This window comes from Falco punctatus (genome assembly GCF_963210335.1).
Source record: "Falco punctatus genome assembly, chromosome: 4".
NCBI classification, from domain to species: Eukaryota; Metazoa; Chordata; class Aves; order Falconiformes; family Falconidae; genus Falco; species Falco punctatus.
The window spans coordinates 109,028,429-109,054,818 of NC_137583.1; the positions used below are offsets into that span (position 1 = coordinate 109,028,429).

Consider the following 26,390-nt stretch of genomic DNA (forward strand, 5'->3'; position numbering starts at 1 on the left):
AAAATATATTGGAGCTAGCTGCTAACAAGGAAGCTCTTAGCCGGACATACCTGATAAACCAGCATAGGACCAATAGTTTCAATCAGGTCACACAACTTGGTTGTTAAACACTTGACCCCACCTACATAACAACATATAACTTTACATATAACATAACTTTACCTCTCACTTACAAACTGATATTTCAGACCTCAGCAGAGATTTCACACAGGGAACAGGTTCCTACTTCCCAAGTTGTATTTTGCTTAGTTTCTGAGATGTTGTGTTGGTACAAAACCAACAGCACCTCAGTTTTACTGCCTACCTCCAATAACAGTTTATAGAAGACGTGCTTGGTGTGTGTTAAATATTACTGGTATTACACTGACCCCAGACAGGGGATCAGCTATCTCTGGAAACAGAGCAGATAATTCTACTGGCTACCTGAAAGCATACAGCCCATTATTTTGCATGACTAATTACTAATAATGAATGAATCAAATATAACACATTAAAAGATAGCATAAAACATGCTGGAAAAAAGGAGAAAGTCTGACTTCTATGCAGCTTAATAAAAAGAGGGGGAAAAAACCACCACACACTAACACTGCACCTGGCTTATTACAGGGCAATTGCTACTGCAATTCTTTGAACCTACTGATGACAGGAACAATTTAAAAAAAAAAAAAAAAAAAAAAGTCAAATAAGCAAAAATGCAAAAAACCAAGAAGGGAGACATGAAGACAAATGTCTAAGAGAAAACTCTGTCTCTTTTCCCCATATATCATTAATTTTTCATTATGAAATCTAAGAATAAAACATCTTAAACTTTAAGGTATTTAGATTTCCCCAGGGTTTTGGTGGGTAATGAAACAACTATTTTTCAATGTCTCCCTGCAGAGAGTAGATGATCTATGATGCTTCCAAACTAAGGATTGCAAAACGCCAAACAAATCCACCAAACACACACAAAAAGAAAAATCAATACACAGCAGCACCAGCTTGTCAGGCCATTACAGTCAGACACATTTGCCACTGCCTTTCAGAACACATGCAGCTTCTTACTCTGTCTTTACTACACAGGATCGTCATACACAAAACACAAAGAATACATCCCTCAGAAGCAATCTTGGAGCCTTTATGGCCATGAAATTCCGAATTTCTATATGCTTAGTTGGCTAACTGCATGTCTAGGGACCCCAGTACCGGTTGGAGTGGTGGAAGCCAGTCAAAGCCTGGGAAAGCAACCCATTGGAAGGAGCAGGACAGCTAAATCATAGAAGTTACCAAACATAAACAGAGCTACTCAGGGGACTTCTGATGACAGAATATACTCCTTAGAAACTGCCCTCGGGCAAAAGTCTTGCCAAACAGAAAGCTGTAAGAAAAGCCAGCACTTGCACAGGGTGAATGTGGCCACAGCACAGATGTCTTTGAGCAGTTTCACTGCCAGAGGACATGGCCAAGTGCAAAAGCAGCATTTTCTCACTCATGCTTGCAAACACAGGATTCTGCGGGCATAGCTGGCATGCAGGCACTTTACAAGCCCTACTCTTCAACGTGCTGTGTACTATTCCTTTCTAAATTTAGTCCACTATGGTATTTTCAAGTGTAAGAGGAAAATAAATTGTATTTGGGACAAGGTCTGTCTGATTTTTCACGAGTGCCTAAAGTCATCATTACACACACACCAAAAAAGCAAACAAACAAACAAACAAAAAAAAAAGGACAAATCAAATATTTGCAAGCCATTGCTACCCAGTTATGACTTTCATAAAAGTGGAAATGGTTTCTCCATAAAAGAGTTAGTCTACTGGAGACCCTTTAATCATAATATAGTTGCACCTAAAATGGCACAATTTACCTTGAAGAAGCCTATTTCAAAAGACAAATATCAAACTGGTTAACATCCACACACACATTTGCATCATAGTTTTTTTTCTACAATTACACTAAAACATGAAAAATCCTAGTGATATTGTTCTTAGTAATCCATTACTATAGCCCAAGGAATTTACAATAGGAAAGGGAACAGGAGAGGAGAGAAGAGGCATGATCAGGGCTAGCTTGACCTTACCCAACACCCACTGAATGCCAGCAAGCCACCCATGTGTGGTTACTCAGACAAGAGTACGAAAAAACTATGGAAGAAAAAAATCCGTAAGAAACTAAAGGATGTAATTGCACATAACACCAAATAACCCCCGTGCATGATGAGGGAAGTGCAGGGAGAGATGGTTACCTTTAGGGAGAAAGAGTACTGGACATTACCCGTTGGTTTACCTTTCTGGTTATGTTTTTTCACAATGGGCAGCTCTTGAGCCACCATAAAGGTGGCTCATATGATGTGGCCTGTTAGAGTTGCCAAAGTGAGCCTGTCAGACTTAAATAGTGAGTCGTATAGGAACAGTACAAATGCACTTCATTAACACGCTCGCTGCTGGGCTCCCAGGTGACACGCGCTGGAGTGCCGATATCTCCCTGGCATGTTGACATGGGAGTCAGCAACAGAGCTGCCAGCGTGGCTGAGGTTCAACAATTCCTCTCCCTCCCATGCCAAACCTGTGGGAAGGCATAAGAATGGCAACTGTCTTTTTGTTCAAAGACATGCATTCTAGCTCATTCCATCTCTACTTATTATTTAATTGGAGCTGGGGCTTTTAAAAACCAGTCTTGGAGGTATTTTGGCATTAGCGTTCTGGTAGGAGTCATGCTTTCAACATCATCTGAATAGTTATCTTGACTCTTGAATTTGTGTCTTCTTACCTGATAACATATTATCTGTTTTTATTGAAGGGAACTTCAAAGTCATTTCATGTTTGTGCCTGTGAATCATCAGATGATCCTCTGTTGGAAAACGCTGTCAGGCAAACACAGGGAGAGAGAGAGGAAGAAGAGAGGGGGGGGAAAAAAAGGAAAAAAAAAAAAAAAAGAGAAGAATTTAATTCTCTAATAAACTTTTGGCATTGGACAGAATTTCAAAAATGAGAGAAAGAAAGAAATGTATCCAGTTAGAAACGTGTCCAAATGGCACAGGAAACAGAATATTTGAAAATGCAAGTGAGCATGAATAACAAATAGCTGTACTCTACTTCGAAACGTATTTGCTGCAGTGCTCTCTGGGGTTGCAAACTGTAAGGTGTCATGCATCTGCTGGAACATGCTGCAGACTGAGTTTGGGATCCTAAGGGTCTCAGACAGCCACTCCAGCTACCACAGCCTCACAAGTCACCACGTGCCTGAGGATCTGCGATAACTGCTGCTGTGTATACTCTTAGCCCACGGCAAACGCAAAGTAATGCAGCGTATCTTAAATCACTTTACTGGATTTTTCTGCTTTTGTGTCTTTCTGCAACCTGTATCTGCCGAAGAGCAATAAAAATAATCAAATAAGCCAGCCTTGCCCTACCCAAAAGTGTTCAGGCAAAATGCACCTTTTATTTTGGAAACCTCTACTTTTACTTAATTCAAAGTGGCAATGCAATGGTGCTCAGCATGTACCAACTATTTATTACCCTTCACGATACTAAATTAAATTATTTTCCTTTGTCAAGCAGAGAAGGTGGAGAGACGTGCTTTGTAAGAAACAATCAGTGTGATAAGTTTGTTTTACAGTCTGATAACAGACTTCTACAACAAATAGCTTCTTTTGAGCAAGACAAAGAAGAGACAAGCTTGAATAAATGTTCAACCACTTGTACACTTGGGCTCAAAAAGCAGACTGCTTCTGTTAAGTTTCCTTCCCCAGAAGGTGCATACACAGACCTTTGCTACATACGGTAATCGTTTTAACTGGGTTATTTCAGGACTAGCAAAGGCCAAAAGTTGTATCACCAAGGCTTGAGGAAAAAAAATAATATTTAAAAATCAGATTTTTAAAGCAACAGGTACATAAGAGACTATAAAAAACTGGCAACAACAGAGTTAAAGTGACTTAATGCTTTCAACACTGTATATTCTTGGCCAAGTGACTTTGCTTGTGGCTATGGTATAAATAGTTGCAGCACGTTACACCTTCTGAGAATCTCTCTAAGCCCATAGACAAAGCAGCATAAATAATGGGAATGAATTCTCTGGAAAAAAAAAAAATCCCAGAGACCTTTTCCTCACTGTGAAATCCTGGTTCATTGCTTACTCATCTGGAAGAAATGCAGCACTAGAAACTTATGTGAAGAACAAAGGGAGTATGTGAAAGCCCTTGCTCAATGAAATTGCACGGGCGGGGGAGGGGAGGGGAACCCCACATTTTGTTCTTGTGGAAATGGATTTTTCACCGTGGATGCCACGCTCTGTCTTCAGGGTGAAATCAGCCAGCTTGAAGAGGACATGGGGCATCTGAAGAGAAGCTATTCCTCCACCTCAGACTTCTCCCTCTGTCTTTTTTTAAGTCCGCTTTCTTCCTGGTGCAGAAGGCCAGTTCCCTCAGCACCCCACGCGGATCTGCACTGGCTGACAGGGAAGCCAGTCCCCCCACAGCTTAGCTGGACAGCAGCGCTACGCTGTCCACTTCCGTCAAGTCCTCACTTACGACAAATGGAGATCAGACTTTGAAATGGGAAATTAAATTTATTTTAAGATGAAGCCACACCTACACTGCTTGTCTTTCCCAACTGTAACAGCATACAACCCAGCCTGCTCTCTGAACACCTAAATGGGCCTCTTTGGATCAGCTTCTCCTCCACTGAGGAAATGACTTAACAGCTAACATGAAAAAGTCCACTGATCTGAGAGGAAGTTAGTTTTAAGATTCAACCAAAAAGTAAATAAAATTTGACCTCAAAAACTCGGATACTTTTATTCTACCTCTGTGACAGAACGGTGAAAGTTGAATTCCGCATGTGGAGACCTAAAGTGCGAAACCTCACTCAGAGGGACAACCCAAAAGATGCGCTCTGACACCCGCAGAAAGGCTCCACTTGGTGAAACAGCAAAGCTGCTCGGCCAGTTGTTACCCAGACCCCAGGCTTCTCCCTTTCTCTATTTCAGCTCTTGGCAAAACCAACACCTGCACTCCAGTAAAAGTCACCCATCGTTCCACCAGAAGAACCTAAAGGGTCCTTTAGCCAGCTGAAGTGTTAGCCATCTGAAAGCTCCCAACGTACAGTTAAAGCAGGGAAACGTTACCCTCATTAAGAGAGGAGGACTCTCGGAAATGGGTAAGCTAAATCACTTAAAAGAGATGCATACAGGAAGCCCCTGGCAAAAGCCCAAATGATGCCCTTGCTTCAAGATTTTACTCACAAACTCTTGTCACTAAACCAAATCAGGGTTGGAAGAGCCACACATGGAACTTCCCTCATCGCTGCATAGGGGGGATCTTCCCTCACCACTGCAAAATCATTGAAAAAAACACATCAATCCAAATTCAAAAACCTCAGCAGGTAAAATCCTTGATATTTCAGGGGGGTTTAAGATCATTAAACATCTAATGTTACAGGTCAGATTATACCCTCAGAGACACATGGCAGATCACCAGTCAACAGGAATCCCAGATCTACATCCTGGGGCAGAATCTATCTACAGGCTGCATTTTCTATAGAGAGTTTTTAGTAGGAAGATGTCTTAAAAATGTTAAAAAAAAAAAAAAAAAAAAAAAAAAACAAACCCAAACCAAACCAAAAAGCTAACAGCGTATCATTGTATTTAAGTAATAAAATAATAATAAAAAAAAAATCAGGAGGGTTACCATATCCGGTAGGAATCATAATATATTCCACCATACATCTAAGCAGAAGACAGGCAAATGTGTCCTGCCCCGTGTGTCCTCTCGCTAGCCACTGAAGGAATTTGCAATACCTGGTTTGAAACATTGCATTAGGCTTGGGCATGAGGGAAGGCACAGAAGCAGCTTGAGAAGCACTTTTATCAACTCGCTTTTGAGAGTCTGTTGTGTTTGCTTTAAATATTTTGTAATAACATCTTGTGGGGTAAGCAGGGAATTGAGCGGGGGAAGACTTAAAGAACAACAGAACCAAAAAACACACATATTATTATTAGACATGTGTTAATATATGAGGAGGCATTATACAAGCCAGAGCTAGTGCTGAGGACTCAATTAATATCACCGCTGACTCCACTCACCTGTGAGCAGCCTGGGGCATTGCAGACAAAAGGCCTCTCCTGCTCCAAGTTCATCTTTGATTCCTCATAAATCTACATGTTAAAAGGGGGAGGGGGAAAGAAAGGGAACCTATGAATATATACGTTCTAAACTTCACACGTACATGCAACATACAATCGTCACAGTTTGTGCTTTCATGTCAAACTCCCAAAACAGACCAGAACAGAGTTTTCATCCTCAAAGCACTAAATTTGCTAGTATTCAGCAGGCTCCCTACAGTCTAAGTTCTTATTACTCCTTCCTAAAGCACATATTTACTTTGAAGGAAGAAAAAAAAAAACCACATTAAGCTTTCACAGCAGAAGTCTGCCTCAGAAAAAAGCATATGTTCACTATTGTTATTAGATAAGACCATGTCTGCTCAGAAAAATCTTGAATTAAGGGTTTTTACCTTTCCTCCTTCAGTTCCTGCTGAACAACATTAAAACCAGACGTCTAGGTTACTTCTGAGAAAGAACCCACGTTTTGAAGTTCTTAATCCATGCCGTTTGATATTAATAACTTAAATACACTACATACATGCTCTCTATACATGTAAGATAATTCTGCGTCCCCATCCTTTAAAAGGTCAGCTAGGTCCTCGGGAGCTTGCAAAGTGAAGTTCTGCCTAAAACTGCAGCTTCCCCCCCGCAGTTCCAGCCCTGTAACCTTGAACTAAAGCCTGGGGGAGAGCCCCCAGCTCTCAAAGAAAACCGAAGGAGGAAACATTCGCCCTCAGAACACTGTAAAGCAGTTGAATTCGGGTCATTAGAATGGCAGTATCCCTGACCAGCGTAAAAAAAAAATGTCATTTTTTCATAACAGTCTAGGACATAAATAAGTCAATTCTTCCAGAAGTGTTTTGAACCTGTTGGTACAACTGGCGTTACAAGCTAGAATGTAGCAGCTGGCCCACCTTAAAGCACAACATACGACTTCTGCTTACAACTGTGCCTTAAATCCCTTAAAATTCAGCCTCACCGCAGCCCCACCTAGCCAAATACTTGAGTTGTGTTTGTGTCATTTTTTCATAAAACGAAGAGTAATGCCTTGATGGAGAAGCAGGATTTGATTTTAAAACCACACAAATCTGCAGAAGGACAAGTGCTAAGGTGACCCAACCATGTTTTCATTTTTTACAACTACAATTCATTGCTTCCTATTATCAGGAATATCTTTATCACGCTCGGACCTGTTGTTAGAAAAGCTTTACTTTCAAAGAGGTGCTACCAACCCCTGCAAACAATAAATACACTGCTAACCTGAACGTCAGCCAGACCTGTACTAAACAGCAATTATTTTCAGTGCCCTAAGTTCTCAAAAAAAAAACCACCCCAAACTTTTGGATGATAACATTTTCTTTTTAATGAAAATTCATTCTAGTGGACAGCATTAGCCTGATGGGATATTTTCCTACTTGTGACCTAAAAAAACCAAGAAATAAAAAAGGCAGCAGAGTATCCTGTACCTGACTCCACTGACTCCCAGAAGCAGCCTCCAGAAGAGAAAAATTTATATTTTTATTTGCCCTTTAACCCCCACAGGGTCACTATCTCTTAAAGGTGATAATCAACTGATTTTCTTGATGTGGACATCTCTACCAACATCTGGCCTGAGACAAGTGATTTATTGCACCAGATATAGTCAGGTGTCAAGAAAGACCCTAACTCAGGACTAATCTATCTATCTACACAAGGCTAGAACAGAAATAACTAAAATTGTGCCTAATCTACTCCTTTAAAATTATTCATATCCTGTTTTGATTTAACTTACAGCTATGTTAACCTGAAATAGGATACTCATAATCAGAAATGAAAGAGTATGTTCACATAAAGGCTCATACTAAAATAACTAAAGGTGTTAAATTACTTCTAATTTCAGTTATTTCGGTTCCAGACTGTGCATAGACAAGCTCTTCAGAGGTGAAGCAATAAAAATGCTCTGAATTACGTTATCCTGTCTGAAAAAAAAAGAGCAGCATAGAGATAACTGACTAAACAAACAAACCCCTGCAAAAACAAAACTAAAACCTCCAGCTAACTCTGATTTTCAAATTCAACTCTATTTACAGGATGTGACCCGGGATGTTGCCTTTCCTAAGGACCTTTTCACAGAAAGGAAAAAAAAAAAAAGAGGGGAAAAAAAGCTACATGTAGATAATGAAAGGTTTTATCTGATATCTCAATTACTCCTGCAACTGAAGCCCTGCCAAGGGTTCCTGTTACCCCTTTCTCCCCTTCTCGGGGGACAGTGACAACTGCATTTTCAACAGCAGAACAACAGATGAGACTCGGTTAAAGAAAGCAAATTCTGGTCCCAAGTGTCCAAGTGAATTTCAAAACATTACCAGGAATTATTTGGGGGTTATTTTCTCATTGAGTATTGCAAGACTTCCCTCCCTACCCTGAGCTTGAGCTTTAGTCCCTAAATCCATCAGCGCGTGCTCTGATAAAAATCAAATGATTCTCAAGCTTATCTAGATAGATAAACATGGACTAAGCACCAAAATCACATACTCGATGAGGGCTAGAATCCTGAGTGTGAGGACAAACTTCAGGAAAACATGGACTTGGGTTTTATTCTCAGTACTTTGAAAAGGTGTCAGATTCAATGTCTAGTCGTTTACCACAAACGTACAAGCAACTGCTGGTTCCCACGAGAACTACTCTTTGCAGACTATTTGGAGACACTAAACTTAAAAAAAAAATAATAATAAATTATAATCCAGAATGGCTATATCATGTGTGCCCTCCAGGATGCTGCCTAGCATGACAACCCATATAACATGTTACCAGATAGTACCATGGCCTCAAGACAAATTGCACCACGCAGAATTTGTATTTATGTGTGATGCTATCACCGCAGTTGAGACTGTAGTATTATTGACTCTTTTACAATAGTAAATGAGTGAAAGCAACTGCCTACTGCCTAAAATTTTTGAGAGGGTGTCTGGTGCTTGGCTATCTTATGGCAGCAATTCAAGCTTTCTGCTTGAATGTTGACCAGAAATAAGCAGCTGAAGATCTGGGCACCGTGAGTATGAACCTCCTGCATCCCCCGTTCCCGCTGAACTCCACAAGAGCTGCGGATGTACAAGCCATGTAGGATGTCACCCCAGGTTTGCAGCAGGGTGGGAGCTCTCAGCAACGGAGGCGCTTTCCTCACGCACAGCACAGTTTGCACAGCATCCTTTCCAAGATGCCGACATGCACCTCCCATCCTTCAGCTGAACATATAGACAGTCGTACCCAGCCTCTGGCACACCGTTTGCTTCACATGGCTCGTGCTCATCTCCTTCTTCCACAGTGTGTGCAGGTGGTTCAGCATACACGAAGGAAATAACCATTGGCAACGTTTCAACTTCACCTAATACAAATAAATCACCGCAACCCTTCCATCTCAATTAAGGTGCTTATTAACCTTTGGGATCTTAAAAATTCAAGTTACGCTCGTGCACCTCTCATAGCACTACATATGACTGCTGCAATTAATGTACATGAAGAATATCAGGCAAACTTACGATGACTGAAAAGTTTAAAAATTGCTCTGGCTTGGATTTTTTACTTCTGTTATCAATAGCTTAATTTATTGCAACTTTGTGACCTCATTGAAGAAACAAACAAGGATTATAAATAAAAGCGAGCACTAATATTGATATGTCAGCATTAGTTCCGATATTATTAACAATAGGCATGAGTGCATTATGCAGCAGAAAAGGAGGCTGAATTTTAATAGACATGTTAACAACATCTGTCAGCATTTATTGCCCTATTGTGACCACGTAAAGAGCCTTATTGGCAGAATGTGTAAGTGAGGAAATCTGCTACACTGTTGTTAGTCTGCCATTCTCCTGACATATCACTCTGCTTAGGAGAAGTTAAGGTATGGTAATTCGAAAAATAAACAAAAATACAGAAGAAACACAGATTTCTCCAAGCCACGTTACACGGAAGAGAAACAAGTTCTGCAGCAAGCCAAGATTTTCTTCTATTCCTTGATTTCTGCATAAGATACTTCTAAACATTTTTTATTATAATTAATAAAACTGAAGACCACAGCGAGGAATGCAAGAACATAACAAAGAAATAAAAAGCAAACAAAAGAAACAAAACCACCCTCAGAACACAGCAACCAACTACATCCTCTCTCAGCAGCATTCAGAGGGAACTCCCTGAGGAGTCTCCTCAGGCTCCTCAAGGAGACTTTGCAGAGCCCCACGATCATCCTTTCTGAATCAGAAAAATAGGTCCAACATCTAACACCAGGAAAGTATGCTCCTTTCTGTCTCTCTCTCCCCCTTTTTAAACTCAGCAGTAACCTTACTGCCATACTGGTAAAAACATCAAGCAGGCTTGTTTCCTGTTTCAATGTTATTCTTGAAGTGGGCTGCAGTAAGAATCTGATTTTCATTGGGCTATTATTATTTGCAGCTGCGCGACCTTTTTAACCCTCTTTTAAAAGTGACATTTCAGCCTTCAACCTCAAGCTGTCTAAATGTTGCAAGGTTTTCAGTCCTCTGATTAACAGTGAAAAAGAACTGATGGGGAGGTGTATACTACAATGTGTCTAATACAGGTCAGTGCACCCATGCTGCCATTTGCACAAGTGAGTAATTACACTCTTACAAGTAACCTGTTCGTTGAAATTAATCACCTGGGCACATGCTTACAAGACAGGTTTCTTCAGCCTGGTGTGACCAAGGTCACCGAGATTTCCAAATACAAGTATAAAGTACACAGTCGCTAGCGTTAGCAGCAGTATGCAGAGACATGAGCAATAAATGAAGCATCACCTATTTTTTAGGGTCATGGCCACAATGTAAAAAAAAGTGAGAGGAGACATGGCTATGCTGCACCTGTGAGTATTAAAGAACCCCACTGCTGCATGCAGCACTTTAAACTGCTAGTCGTGGCTATTCAGCACAGCACTATTTATAGGTAATTACAGTGTTATTATGAATGCTATTAAGACTTGTTCATTTTGGAAGTGTAGTACATGCAGGGGTAATGGCTACAGTTGTTCCCAATATGTTCTTGCATGACCAAAGCCAATTTTAAATATCGTTGCGCCGAAACGGTGCATGGTAGCTTTCATCAGCACGGGCTGTTCGCTGGAAGCACTTGTTTTCTGAAACCAGCATCATGCTTTCCACATGCACGCAGGCAGGGCTCATTATCACAGCCCTGCCTGCTTCGGCTGCTACAAGGAAGGGTCTGTCAGCATTTCCATTAGAAAGCCCCTCGTTTCAGGATTAAAGCATTTCCAAATGGTTCTGGATGCTGGAAAGCAATTTGTGTCTGGAGTCCCCAAGAAGGACTTTAATATGATGCACATTTGAGCTGGGGCTCGAGCCCTCACTGGTACTCCAGTGAGATTTTGTGATTGCATTTATGACATTTATATGTGGAAAAACACTCAGCTTGGGCCTTTAAAACAAATTCATTTGTTTTAAAAAGAAGAGAGCCCCATAAATCTTCAGGCAGAGACGAGTGCTCTCAAAAAGCGGTTGATGTGTGAATTGCCTCAACAGCAAGCAGCCTTCGGTCCTCTCCCCGTGGCTGGCAGCACTGTCGCCCAGCAGCAAGCACCCTCTGCCTGGCACTGGGGGGTGCCTCGCTAGTAGCCCCTTGCCACCTGTGAAGTCACTGGCCACTGGCATACTTCAAGGTCATTTGCAAATGGAGTAACAAAGAGATTCTTGTTTCACGCTGCCAGACACCCCGGCGTTTTATAAAGGGCCACTCTGTTTGCTGACTGCCTCTCTGAACAAAACCCAGTGCTGGGAAGGCTCCCCAGAAGTCCTAAGGTTTTGTCCCATCTCTCTTTCCCAGGTACACCCATTTGCCTCCGAATCACCTGAGGAACAAGAGGGTTTGCTCCCCTGCTCAGTACTTGGCTGCTAAACCCCACTGTTTCTGTTATCAAGGAAAATCAAGTAGCTGCCTCCCACCTTCTGCCTGTGCGGAGTTGCTTTCTTCTCAAGAAAGAGCAAGCAGAGCTGAGCATAACTAAAAAAAGAAGGGGCAAAGATAAGAAATTTCAAAAGACAGCAAGAATGAAATTGGTAACTTTGAAATTGCAGGGAGGGGGAAAGGGAACCCCAAAGGGGCTGCGGGCAAGGACCCACAAGTGGAAATGGAAAAGAGGAAGAAAGTGGAAGTAAGGACTGCAAACCCCTGAGGACTGGGCTGAGGAAAAGGAAGAAAGTAAAAGGATACCTCACTCAAAATAGAAAGCAGATGACCTACTGCCTTCCCACTAACAGCAGCGTGAGAGCCCAACGTCAGACATCACCCATGCAAGAGTATTTGGTAGCGGGCACAGTCTGCCCTCTGCGCTGGATGAGCTGTGTCTCAAGTCTAGGGAAAACGCATGACTCTAAACGATTACTCTACACGTCTTGTGCTCTCCATTTCAGTATAGGAGACCCGTCATGGATTTACTTGATTTAGAGCAAAAAGATTTGCTGTTTGACAGAAATGACCACGGGCTTATTAAGCACAGGCAATAGAAGACAAAAAAAAAAAAAAAAAAAAAAAGAAATATCAGAATGAAGGTAGAGAGTGAATTTAAAACAAAACCACAAAAAAAAAAACGCTGCAAAACCCCAGCACTTCTGAAACCAGTTCATGAAAGTTATCTCAGCACATAAATATTCTATAGGAGAAATCAGATCTTTATGGGGCAAGATGGCTATTACTTCAACTCTGGAAAAACACTTTAAGGAATAATGTGGTTATTTTGCACTCTGCGATTGGCCAAGCAGGGCCAGCCTGACCTGGAAGCAGCCCAGGCTTGTAGCTCTGCAACTGTCCCCCACTGATGGCATTTGCAGAACAACCCTAATACCTGCTCTCCCTAGTTACAAGGCTGAAACAACACAAGAGACCAGACTGCAACCTTGCTGACAGCACAGGAGTTTGCTTAACAGAACATGCAGCAGCAGCAGCACGAGCTGTAGCAATATAACCACAAAGTCAAGCAACGCAAGGAAAAGGCACAATTCGACAATTAATATTTAACAACACCTGTATCACTTCTCCCTTTTCCCTACATGCAATTTTCCTTCTAGCTTTTCAGTGCTGGAAATTCAACAGCTAACCCAGACCTGCTGAGCTAAACCCAGTATTTGTGTCTATGGACTTAAATGTGCCCAATGCCAGGGAGAACGCCAGGTGTCCATGGGTCATCTATATCATCAACGGCACCAGAACTTCATGTTTATCTCACCATGAATGAATACTGTCCTTGCTCTGTATTGTCAGGCGTTCAACTTAAGTGCTCATGTTAGAAGGCTAAGTGAGACTTGAGGGTCTCGGGGCGGGGGCGGGGGGGGCGGAAGGAAAGGCTATGTTAAAGCAGGATTCAAACGCATGCCTTAAACCGTCCACTACAAAAGGACTCTCTGTTAACTGTCTCAAAAGCTTCACCACTCAAGACTTCTTGGATCAGATGCGTGTAGGTGGTGATAATACCTGCCCTTACTTAAGTCACTGTCCCTCTCACAAATTGTTCTGCAGAAAGGGAGGTGGGGGAACTGCGGAACAACTGCAGTAGCACAAGTGACGGGGCTTCCAGAGACAACGCTAACAGCTAGCATTTTAAAGGAAAAACATATTTGCTCTGTTCTTTCTGAGCAAGTCTTGGCTTCTCCGTGTTTGGGCACAGTCCCTTGGGGCACAGAATATGCACACAGAAGTTAAAACCACCATTAGCTGAAATCAATATTTACTACCAAACTCTTGAAAAATTTAAAGGAGAAGATACACGCAGAGAATGCCACTCCGGGCTCTTACAGTCATTATTAACAGGGATCTGATAGCACCCGTTCTCTCTCACTGCTAATTGTTAATGGGTTACAGCACTACAGTGCAATTTTGGATGCCCTACCATGTTGCTAATAACATACAAAGTCTGCTTAAAATTGTATCGACAGTTACTTTCCAGGCTAAGGGATAAAAAAAGAACAGAAGTTGCTTAGCCTGTCAGATAGCCTGCCCCAATTTTCGCTCATCTCCCAAAGGTTACGAGTGTTAAGGGAGGTGGGTCCTCTGCCTCCTACAAAGCCCTTCACGAACGCAGCCCCATTCTCAGAGCTGTAGAAGTCACTACGCTTCACCTCACCGGTTCCTACGCCAAGAGCATTACTGTGGGTGTAGGAAAGAAAAACAAAAGAGTCTTCAGATCATCTTCACAAGTTAAGATGGTTCACCATGCCTATTGCTGTGAAACAAACAAAACAAAAAAAAAAAAAACAAAAAAAAGACAAACAAAAAATACCTACTTCAAGGAAAAAACGCATGTGTTATGCACTGGAGAAGATCTCCAGGATGCCTGCAAAGGGCAGAAAAGGCAGCCACAACTGTGGCGAGAGATGAAGCCCATGAAGCAGAGGGTGTCAATGATGAACTCCCAGTAACATCTGGCAAAGAAGCTAATCTTTTGGGACTTTCCAGTGTTGGCAGAGAAGTGTGTTGTCTGTCCCTTCAAAGGCTGACCTCATTTCTATCCTTGGGTTAATGGCATGCAAAGCCCTCTGCTACACTTCACTTTTTTCACTCTTGCCCCCACCCCCAACAGTTATTATTAAACACCAAACAACTTTGCCTATTGTTGTAGTTTGCATACAATTTAATTAAGAGTTTTCCCTCCAGGAATAATATTGACTGAAGGTTTTGAAGGGTTGTTTTGTTTTTTAAGTGTACTGTAACTGCAGTATGCTAATTGCTTTGGTTTATGATACACAAATATATAAAAGAATTCACCTACCTTGCATGCAAATAAACACTTGGATTTCCAAAGGGAAGGAAGGAAAAAAAAAAAAAAAAAGAAAGCATAAAAGATATCCTGGGGGAAACAACAACACAAGGCTGCTTAGCTGACTTTCATACCAGAAGCAGTTAGGGGCTTTAACACAAACTTTGAAAATTCTGCCAGCCCAAATTTTCTTTCTGCTTTATTATATAAAATAATCCCTAAACCAGAACTCTGCAAACCAACTTTACACATTTTATGGATAAAACTCTTCAATCTGTATATTCAAAATAATTTTAAATTAAGGCAAATCTCACTTTTTGCTTTTTTTTTTTTTGGCTTTAAAGTTAAATACAAGACAGCTTAAGATTTTCATTACATAGAAAAATGAGGCCATTAATAAATCAGCTACAAGCCATTAATTATTAACTTTCACCAATTTTTAATTACAATTTTTAAAGATTTTTTTTATTATTATTATTGGGAACTTCTCTCTCTTTAAATTGACCCAAAAAAATCTTGACTCAAACCTTCAGCATTCACTGTTCTTAGTAAAAGATAAAATCCTCTGGGGTTAACAAATCTCTGCCGAGAACACTGGCAGCCCGCATGTCCCCTCAGGCAGTACTCAGCACTAGAAAGTATTAGACATTAAAAACCAAAAACTGTTCTTTTCAGCTCTGACAAATCAAGGGCAAGCTGCTTTGCAGCACTTCAAACTTTGTCCGTGCAAAGCAATCTCCCATACATACACCTTTTCTTCAGACACTTAGTTTCTTGCCATCATATAACGAGTTTTACTAACGACATCATAGCAACCTATTTCAGGTAAGTTTCATTTAGATTTAGGCTTATCCATGTTTTTTAGGATGCAAAGATGGAGCCATCCTACTGTTAAAATACTTGCATTAAAATAACAGGGTTTGAGTTTTGAAACCAGTTTAAAAAGCAGTTACTAAATCAGTCCATACTGTTTGTATTGCATATAGCACAGCGCAGCTGAGCTGTAGAAGGGCAGTATGCACCCAGAGTCGCAAGCAAGGATTTGCTTGAACTAACTAGTAACTCAGAAAAACAGAATACATTCAGAAAAGCTGCAGGTATTAAAGAGTTTCTGTATTTTGGCAGCCCATTTACCCTTTACAACCACCAGCTCCTTCCGGAAATTTTTTTGCCAGACTGGAGGCTTTCATCTCACCAAAAGAGTTAAAACTATTGACCCCAAGACCAATTCACGAAAGTTTATGAAAGCCTTCAGGTATTTTAGCCTCAGTCTCCTGGAGTACCAGAAGCAACATCAGGAATCACGGGACGCATCCAGCGCAGGTACCATCCACGAACGATGCCCTGCTGCAGGCAGGGACCTACCCAGGGCTCCGAAATTGGGACCCCCTACCCAGACCTGGAGCCAAAACCGGCAGGAGAGGTGAGTGATGCCTGGGGCAGGCAGGCTCAGTGCTGAAGCCCCCTCCTCTCCCCCCATTACACAGGCCAGTGGCATAGAGTCCTCTGCAACACCAAAGGACTCCGTCCAGCTAGCACGGGAGCACAGGCTGAGGACCGTCTGCCCCAGCAATTCAGGTATCGGACTCGGAAAGAAACCAGGATGGCCCACAAGGTGCTTGGCAGACATCCGAAACAAAACAAAAAAATCTAAACCATTTTGTGCTGCTCCTCCCCCTGCCACAGACACCCCAACACGGCTCTGGTGTTCCCCTCTGCCCTGGATGTGCCCACAGCCCTCGGGTCAAGCTTCTCCACCGTTAAAGGAGCTGACCCAAAAAAGGGGCTAACTTTGATGAGAATCCAACACAGTTCTTCAAAGACTGTTTTGCAAATATATGCCTGTTCTGAGCACAGAAGCAGTGATCCCTATCTTCCCTGCAACTCTGGTGAAAGCGAGAGTGCCCCAGAGGTACCGGGGAAGGCTGGAGGCACTCCTCCAGCCCCAGCACTAAGGACACCCTGCAGATACACTTGATGCATGCGAGGGCGAAACAAAAGTCTGTCTCCCTCTCTGTACCCTGAACGCAGTTCAAACATCAGCATCTCAGAGGAGCCCCAGGGTAGGCAGGGATGCGCTGATGCCCAGGGCTGGGGCTGCCCTGCTCCTTGGCTGGGGAGGTGGGATGGTACAGCTTGCGCACTTCTAGATAGCCTGTCTAGATAGACCTCAAGCCCTGCTGCAAGGAATGAGAGATTTGGGATGCAGAGGTAACAGGACATGAACACAGTCATCGCTCCACTGCCACTTGACAAGCAGGGGACATCTGACATAGGTTGCCACTTTGCTCTCAACTAACAAGAGCTGCTGCAAAGCTGCTACCAGTGGTTGTGCAGGGGGATGAGGCTGCTTCCCAGAATCAATTGAAACGGTGCCCATCATTAGGCAAGTGCAAATGCAAACTATGGGAAACCCTCCCAGGAGCAGCCAGCCAGCAGAGAGAACCGCTCGGCAGGCACTGAGGAGAGCGCCGCACTGCAGGAGCAAGCGCGTGAATCTGTGCACACGTGTGTGCAAATCTGTGGGGTAGGTAGGAGTGCGCAAAGTCACATTTCTTTCCCTCCTGAAAGGCTGCAAGTACCTCTCAGCAATACAAAAGTCTCCAGAACTCTTCTCAGAAGATTGCTGTATCACATTAAAAAATATCAGCCTTCCTGGCTGACGGATTATTGCCTCCGTTGAGGAGGCAGTACATCAAAATGGAACAATTCCCAGGCAGCGATTAGCCACAAATTTCTGGCAGTGACCAATCCATAACTACAAACAAGAATATTAAAAAATGACACATATGAAAAAAATAATACTACTTTTCCTAAAAAGAAAGAGGCAAAGTAAGGAGTAATTCTCCATAGGCTGTACGTTCACAATCTGCGAACAACTCACAGCAACTTATAATGTACTGCAAGAGTAAAGCGGTGAAATTCAAACATCCCTAAAAACCACAGATTTGTAACTTGCGCTTATGTAAATACACAGCTTTCAAGCCTCAGCCATCCCGGCCATAGCTCTTCTGGGAAAAATGAAAAAAAAAAACTTGGCTGAGATTTTCAAGAGCAAGTGGTGATACCGAGCGCCTCCAGTTCTTAGGTGTCCAATCAGAAATACTTTAAAAGCCTTCATTTTCAGCTCATGCTGCACACACCCTCTTCCAATCATACCCCTTTAGGGAATATTTATCTTAAAAAGCAAGCAAATAAGGAAAGGTCAGGCACATAGACATTATTTTCTTCATTCTTCTCTCAGTATCCTCTCTGACATGAAGTTGTAATACTATGCCAAAATTATAGACAAAAGGTTAAAGAACACACATGTAAAGACTTGAGATATATTATTTTTTTAAACAGAGCTTAAAGATGCTCAAATTCATAATTAACTGCAAGGAGCTGTAAGTATGTTATCCTTGTAGTTTCACCTGAAAAATCCCAGCTTACATGATCTAGCCCGAGTATTGCAACGTTGGTGGCAAAGCCAGGAAATAAGTATGTATATATATTTATAGTTACAATGTACTGCTTAAGATCATTATTTTGGGACTGCACTGCATAGATTGATCTGGCTTTTTGCATTTTTAACGAATATAATTTATCTCATTTTGAACTAGGGTGCAGAGAGTTATGAATAACAAATTCTTTGTATGAGAACTTAAAATGGAATTTTTAAAAAACCTAAAACGCTATCTCAACATATAATCGCCTCCATTTTTAAAAAGAGGATTTAATATATAAGCTGTTTTGATGGTCTAGCAAGCATATGAGTACATAATTCCTTTGTCGTCCCCCCCTTGCAGGAACAGAAGATCACTGAGATTTGTACCAGGCCAGTGAAAAAAATACCCTTGTTTTGAAAGTAATCAAAATGTAAGCGTTAACATTGCCTAATAAAATAGATGCTATAACCCATTACACAAAAAACCCAGAGCCATGGCCTTTGCATACAGAATCACTAACATTGCCATCTGTATGCCTGTACAGCAAAAATGTATGGATGCCTTTTATCAGCTGACCAGATCTATCTATACTCCACCGTACCTATGCTACAGCGGTAACATAAGCACAAAATAAAGGCATAACCGAGGTGGCAGAATTCCTGTGAAAGCAGATTTTACAGGTTAGTGCTATCAGTGACTGCATCCAATAAAGGGATTACAAACGCGGGCTCCAGTGTCGGGAGCTGCAGAGCGTGTTCTGGAAGACGCTTTCAACCCAAGCGCTTGACGGATCCTCTCGGCGCACCGTCTGCCTCGGGGCGGGCACCTGAGCAGGGTCAGGAGTTTTTCTCACAAAGCTGTGTTCCGCACGATACTTCTATCCAAGTCTACGCTAGCAACATGAAGGCTATTAGGTCTGTATACTCTAGCTATCTTAATTTTGCGTGACACGCTATCCGGTATTTTTATAGGTAAGGCTAGGTTTTCTTCACAAAGAGCACTATTTATACAAAGTTTCAGATACTAATACTTCTGCATTTAGCAATGCCACAAATAACTTTCTGAACATTAACATCACCAGATTTTATTTCAGGACAATTATAAATAGGTTAGCAGCAATTCTAAATAGTTGCCATTATCTTCTCATGTTAAAATGGGCAAAGAAAATGCTTATCACCCATTTTGGTTGGATTATCTAAATAATATGAATCTTTGCATGAATTCTGCAGAACAAAAGATGTTTGGAGAGTATTGAGAACAAACGGGACTATGGTGAGTCTCCTTCTAAGGACTACCATCCACCTCTTCTAGCAGACTCTTATGCTACACTTCCCTCCTTCTCCCCTCCCGTTCTCCTTTCTCACATACTGCCTTGGTCTCACACGAAGGAGCCTCTGGTCTTGGACCATTCATTTTGCATTTAAATACATAACAATTCATTTTATGCGTTTTGGTATTACTTCACAGCATGCATGTGGCTGTAGTACATAATGTGTTAACCAACTTTTTCTTGTTCCGCTGTTTAAAAAAAAAAAATGAGGTCCTTCTCCAAGGCACTCTGATACTGCACCAACACCTTTGGTATTGTCTTGGCTGGGCTGTAGACCGAAGAAGTTATCTCCTTTATGTAGGTAATGGTAAGAAAAGAAGCAGCAAAATATCCCTACTCAAGAAAGAACATCTGGGCTAACTAACCTACCTAAAATACTAGCAACCTTCCTGGTGTCACTTCACAAATAATGAAAAACATACCTGGAGGTATAGGGTGCATCTTCTATTTTAAGTTAACCTGCAAAAATTTTACTGAGCATTACCTAGGCTGTAACAAACACAAAAGAGCAAAGATCAATACATTGAAAACTTCAATTATTGCTTGTGAGAAGTATTCACAGGTTGTCTTGCTTCTAGCACCAATGCTTAGCTCTTTAAGCAGACTCTACATTTTTCTTTATAGATTTCAATCTATATTTTTTGTATGAATTTATATTCAACAAGGGAGCAAATGAGTCACTTTGGTAGGTAAGTATCAGAGCAAAGGCAAAGAAAAAAATATGCAGTTATTGTGGTCCTTCACACTAACAAGAAGGAATGTACTTCATGTTTTTCAAGAAAGTTCTATCTTTTTCCTTAGTGGCTTTCTCCAGTAACCTCATTCCCGTTCTCTTATTTTCCTACCAAAAGAAAAGAAAACGGCAAAGAAACTGAAACCACAGTGGAAAAAAAATGTGTTGGTGAGGCCGTTTGTGTGACAGAGTTCAGGGGAGAATTATGGAATTATTTGGGTTTCATCCTCAATGCAGTCTTTAGGGAATTTTACAATTCCAGATCAGCTCTTCTGTTCACACACATGATGCAACTGACAACAAAATCCGTTTTACAGGAGTTGACAGGGCAACTTTAGTAAGGTCATCACAGCTTCCAGACAGAGAACGCAAAACTCTTAAGCAACAACTCAAACCTCATAGTGGTGAAGAACCCAATTTCAAGAGGGGTCAAGCCCATTTCACTACTGGGTATGACTCCGTTATTTGGGGGGCGGGGAGGAGGAAGCAAGGGAAGCCAGACTACACACGTGCTAGCAAAGATCCCTTCTTTCCTTCAGTACTTTTCACAAAGCCTGTATAACTGGTGCATTTTGATGGAAGGCTTTAATGGTGTGATAAACCATAATTGGTAAAATAATTATTTCCAATTTAAATCAAATCCGTTTTGGAGGGCTTTACCAAGTTCTGCCCACAGATCTACTATAAGCAAGCCTGGGTAGCAAGACTAGTTCAGGCACTTGCTGATAGAGCGTGAACATGAAAATGCACATCCACCACGGACTGTGATTTTACAGTAACTTTTAAAGAAGTATGGGCTAGAATTTTGCAAGACTACTCATTCTGGTGTGTGAAAATCCCTTTGGTGTTTTCCAGTTAATAAGGATGAAAGAAGGGGGGGAAAAAAAAAAAAAAAAGGGAGAACAGAACATGGGAAAAAAATTATAGGGCTGCATAGGCAGCCTTGAAGGAACACGGACTGAACAACCTTTGAAGTACCCAATTCTAAAATGAGATCATATGAGAACTTTTTAAAGCAATAAAAGTCAAGCCTCAGAAACAAGTGTAAGTTACAGCCTGAAGTGCTTTATCACAGCTCCATGAACCTTCTTCCATAAACCCTAGTTGTTTTAAAAGTTTATTTACTTCAAGGCAAAAATTGAACTGATTCTGGGGGATGAAAGGGTGGAGCGATCTATAGCTTCCCAGAGATGTGTTAATAAATAAGACCTGTATCTCATGACATCCAAGTCATTACAGAAGGAGAGTTGTCTCCTGCAAGGAAGCATTTTTCACGCAGGGGTAAGCACAAATACCAGTGCCTTACATGCTTCTTCAACAAAACTCCTGCCCTCTGGAGAGCAAAGCCTTCAATTTAACAACAAGCCTATAGGTATGTAAGATCATGAACTTCCTTCAATAACTTCGAAGTCTGTTGTCTCAAAACATTACGCCTGGGCTAACAGCACGACTGCTGTGCCACACAAAATACCAGAGCTGATTCTGAGGAAACGTGCCTGTTTACACGGAATGATGTAGAGCTGGGCAGAGATAACCAGCTCACATTGTGGAAATAGTATTAGCACAACGCTGCCCTTGAGCTAATCAGCCATGTCTTTCAGTGGGGCTAACTAATCCACACACACAAAAAAAAACAAAAACAAAAACAAAAACAACAAAAAAAAAAAAAAAAAAAAAAACCAAAAACAAAAACACTGCTAATGTCGTTATGCCCCCTCCAGATAAAAATCTGCCCAGTCATGCTAATCTGAGAGGCTTCTGGTTTGTATGATGCACACATAATCAACTTGACTTTAACAATCTGCAGCATCTCCATCTCAGTCAATCATCCCAAACTTCATCCGTAATCAACGGAGAGAAACAGGCATATGAACACTACCCACTTGATGTAGACTCCACACCAGGCAGAGAGGAATCATGAGCTAGAATTGCTGATTTCTCTCTACAGCTCTGAAAGAAGCCCGGAGGATCAGCTCAGACAGCACGTAGATGCCTGTATGCAGTCAGAAAAAAACATTCCTCCCCACCCAAAGTTGCTGCAGCTGTCTGAGCTTTGATATCGCTGGCTGCCTGTCTGCACAGTGCCTCCAAACCTAGGGGTAACAGTGCACTGGGGGGGGGGGAAGGCAAAAAGAAAAGCCTGACACTGTCGCCATTCATATTTTTAAAGCACATATTAGAGAGGAAGTCATATGTTAAGAAAGTGTCCAAGATGGGTCACCTTTTTTTGCAACCAGATGGTGTTTTGCTGCCACCAGAGCAGAAGGCTGGCTCCAATCTCCCTGCTGCTGTTGATTGCAGGACTGACTGGACTCAGCACCACCCCCGGGGAAAGGAGGGCTTCGCTCTGCGCAGTGACCTGCCCCATCACCCAAGAACAACCCTCCAGCTGAGGCCATGCAGACCTTCCCCAGGTGGAAAACAACCGTGACACGGGACCCCAGGCAGGGTGGGATACCACATGCCATGGGGTCAATTCAGCCCGGAGACTGCCTAAGGTGCTCAAAACATGGCACGTTTTACCACTCTTCTTCCCCCAAACTCCACCTTCAGATAATAGCTGTAAAAGATACCGCTTTAGATACTGATTGACCTTGTAGGCTGTTGCACACAGGAGTTACTTTTAAGTAGATTTAAATGATAATCTTATCAATCTAACCTGCATTGGGAAGCAGTGACAAACTCCTAAGACTTTGTTTCCAGCCTTGTGGTTTGGCTGCCAGCAGGTCCTTTAAGACCCAAGTTTTGTACCTTATACATGCAACTACTTGTTACACAGTTTTAAAGTACGGTGCAGGAGCCCTGGGAAAAAATAGAGCTAGGCAGCCAGAGGAGAGAAATTGTTCAGCTCAGAGACTTGCTCAGAGCCCTTTAGAGATCTGGCCCCATGTTACGAATGAGATAAGAAGTACAGAATTAAAAATTATACAAATGCTGAACCACTTGTTTTAGAAGTTTTAGCAAAATGAAGCCTTAAAATTAAATTCTTCAAGTCTTAAAAGACTTGTTACAGTAGGTTGACTTCACCCTCTAAGGCAACTTTCCCTCTTTATTCTTAAGCCTTGTAACACCCTACAAGCCCAAGGGCACCCCCGCAGCAATCTTTGGAGAAAGAAAGACAGGGAGAGAAAATTGTCCTTGGACTTACTTAGCGAAAAGGAGGCTAAATCTGGGACAGGGAAAAAGGTTTGCATAGAGTCAGAGCTCTTGCAGATTTGTAAAATCATCCATGCACATGGAATATATTGAACCTTGAACCTAAACTAAGGTCAAGCAAGTTTAAGGCTTGATACAGATGTTTCACAGAACTGTGGTAAATGAAGGTGAATGTTACTGTTAAAGCAAGAGAAAAAACAAGCTATAAAAATGGCTGGTCGATTGTTTATTTTTCTTTTCAGTCCATTGTCGAGTTTACTTTGTCCCCCTGAAGCCCAGCACTGGTATTTCCTGCATCTGGGTGATGACAGCAATCTCTTATACACCACATAAAACAGATTTAGAAGTTTGAAAGCTAGTCCTGGCCTGGTTTCTCCCCGGAAATATATCCCTCCAGCACAAGGGAATATTTGAATTTTCCTCATTTGTCTTTAATTTATAAAAATACTGATTGCCTTCTGGTGGAAAAAAAAAAAAAAAAACAAACAACAGTGAAGTACCAACTACCAACCTCTCCATAACCAGTGAGAGAGCTTTTGATCCAAGATTACTTTGTTGGGTTTTTTTTTTTTTTAAATTAAGTTACAGAACAATCCAAAGAGAAGTCCCTCAAGGAAAATTAACATAATGACTTTTAAAATAGATACTATGATCACTTGTTTTTAGCCAATTACTTTTCCTCCTTTGGCATGAATGTATTGGAAATGGTGCTCAGAAAAGGGGCCAAGACCTTCCAAGTGTTCGATGCCATGACAAAGCGTAAGCCAATATGGAAGAAATCCCCTTTCCAAGCAAGTTCTGACTAACAGTGATAATGTTATTGGCTCTGAATCTGGAATAAGCGTCAAGATTTGGCAAATGCAGGAGATATGCAAGTTTGGAAATAGTTTGGAAAAGTTAAAAACTTTTAGGAGATCCACGGTAAAATAACGCTGTAATAATAATAATAAGCACACTTCAGTTGCAAAGACCTTAGCATAAATAAACTTTGTGCTGGTTTTGGCTGTGATAGAGTTAATTTTTTTCATAGTAGCTACTATGAGGCTATGTTTTGGATTTGTGCTGAAAATAGCGCTGACAATACAGAGATGTTTTAGTTGCTGCTGAGCAGTTCTTACGCAGAGCCAAGGGCTTTTCTGCTCCTCAGCCCACCCCAGCAGCGAGCAGGCTGGGGGTGCACAAGAAGCTGGGAGGGGACACAGCCGGGACAGCAGACCCCAACTGACCAAAGGGACATTCCATACCATATGGCGTCTTGCTCAGCATATAAAGCTGGGGGAAGAAGAAGGAAGGGGGGGGACGGGACATTCCGAGGGATGGCACTCATCCTCCCAAGTAACCGTGATGCGTGATGGAGCACTGCTTTCCTGGAGATGGCCAAACACCTGCCTGCCAGTAGGAAGTAATGAGTGAATCCTTGTTTTGCTTTTCTTGCGTGCTTTTGCTTTACCTATTAAACCGTCTTTACCTCAACCCATGAGTTTTCTCTCTTCCCTTCTGATTCTCTACCCCATCCCACTGCGGGGGACCGAGCAAGCAGCTGTGTGGTCACCAGCTGGGGTTAAACCACAACAAGTTTCAACATCAGAAGGTAGGGAGGTGGTGCTTTCTCTGTTCTGCTGCCGGGGCACATTGCAAAGGGAATCCAGGCGAGAGACGGCATCAGTATCAGAACAAATTAAACGAAGAGATGATGGGCCATGAAGTCTTACATTCAGAACAGAAGAAAATGAGACAGGCTTGAAAGTTAAAAATGTAAGGAGGGCCAAGTTTGCAGGTAAGACAGGAGGAGTATTTTTGGTCTTCCCAAGCTAACTATATGAGTAAGGGGGTTACAGGATTAGCACACCTGCTTCTGTAAATCAGCTTTAAAGCGGGTTACTGGCTTTGTTTTGTTTTCTCCACGTTCCCACTGAAGCCTCAGGAATCCTGGTTCCAGTTCCCCGCTGGTCCTTGGGTACTCATCAGTGCCCCCCCGATTCATCAAAGCACTCGACGGCATGCTTAAGTTTCAGCACACACAAGCACTCCCAACTCTCAATTATCCATGGGTGGTTTAGCCAGATTCAGTGGATTAACTACACTACAGACAGAGAGAAACACCGTACCTGCTGCTGCACAGCACCTGTGAGGCTCTGGCAGGGCCCTGAGGTCAGGTTGGTGGTTCAAACACTGCTCTGCCGCTTAAATATTACCGTGAGACCGACGCAGACTAGTTTGCGCTGTATCAAATTTACCCCCGTAAGACTCAGAGCACCAGGAAACATAGTCCAAAGACACCCGAGTAGCTCTTCCACAGCCAGGTCTGCATCAGCGTGGTTCACCATGGGTCATGCAGATGGGGACTGCCCTGTGCTAAATCACCACAGCACCCCTGCACCCGGCCACCCAGGGAGAGTCCTGCCCCTCCCCCACCCACCCCCCCGCACCTGTAGGCCAGCAGATGAAAGGCAGTTGATTCCCGCTGACTTTACTAAAACTGCCCACAAGTTCAGAAACGTTAGAGACGTATTCTGTAGTATTTTGCACTGACAAAAGTAGTGGGCTATTTTTTATTTTCAAAAAGTTTCGCTAGCAGAATCCTCTAGCATCGATAACCAGCACCCAATATCCAAAAACATGGCAACAACCAGCCCCGTGGGATAGTGGCAAGGCAGAGAGTTAAAAACAAAGACACATGTAACTTTTAGAAACAGAAAGTACTGGCAACATGAAGGGATTCAGACTACCAAACATCCTAGATTTTCAGACAAAATGCATTGTACAAACATAGGAACAAGACCTAAATTCGTATGAATTTTTAAAAGCTTTACTACTTCATTGCCCCATCATTCCCCCAGCCTAACAGCGAATAGGGAAGAAATGGACAAAAAGTGAATGAGAAAATTATGTTTAAAATGCTGGAAA

General features: G+C 42.1%; 1 protein-coding gene across 1 annotated transcript in view; it reads right to left on the reverse strand.

Annotated features, from left to right (window-relative positions):
* Positions 1 to 26,390, reverse strand: part of CREB5 (cAMP responsive element binding protein 5) — a 338,565-nt gene that overhangs the window by 213,645 nt on the left and 98,530 nt on the right. Inside the window, exons 3-4 of the mRNA XM_080386500.1 lie at positions 6,061 to 6,132; positions 2,746 to 2,839 (exon numbers count right to left, since the gene is read on the reverse strand). Of these exons, the coding sequence (XP_080242626.1) occupies positions 2,746 to 2,839; positions 6,061 to 6,114 (148 nt within the window). The 5' untranslated portion in view covers positions 6,115 to 6,132. The remainder of the gene's footprint in view (positions 1 to 2,745; positions 2,840 to 6,060; positions 6,133 to 26,390) is intronic.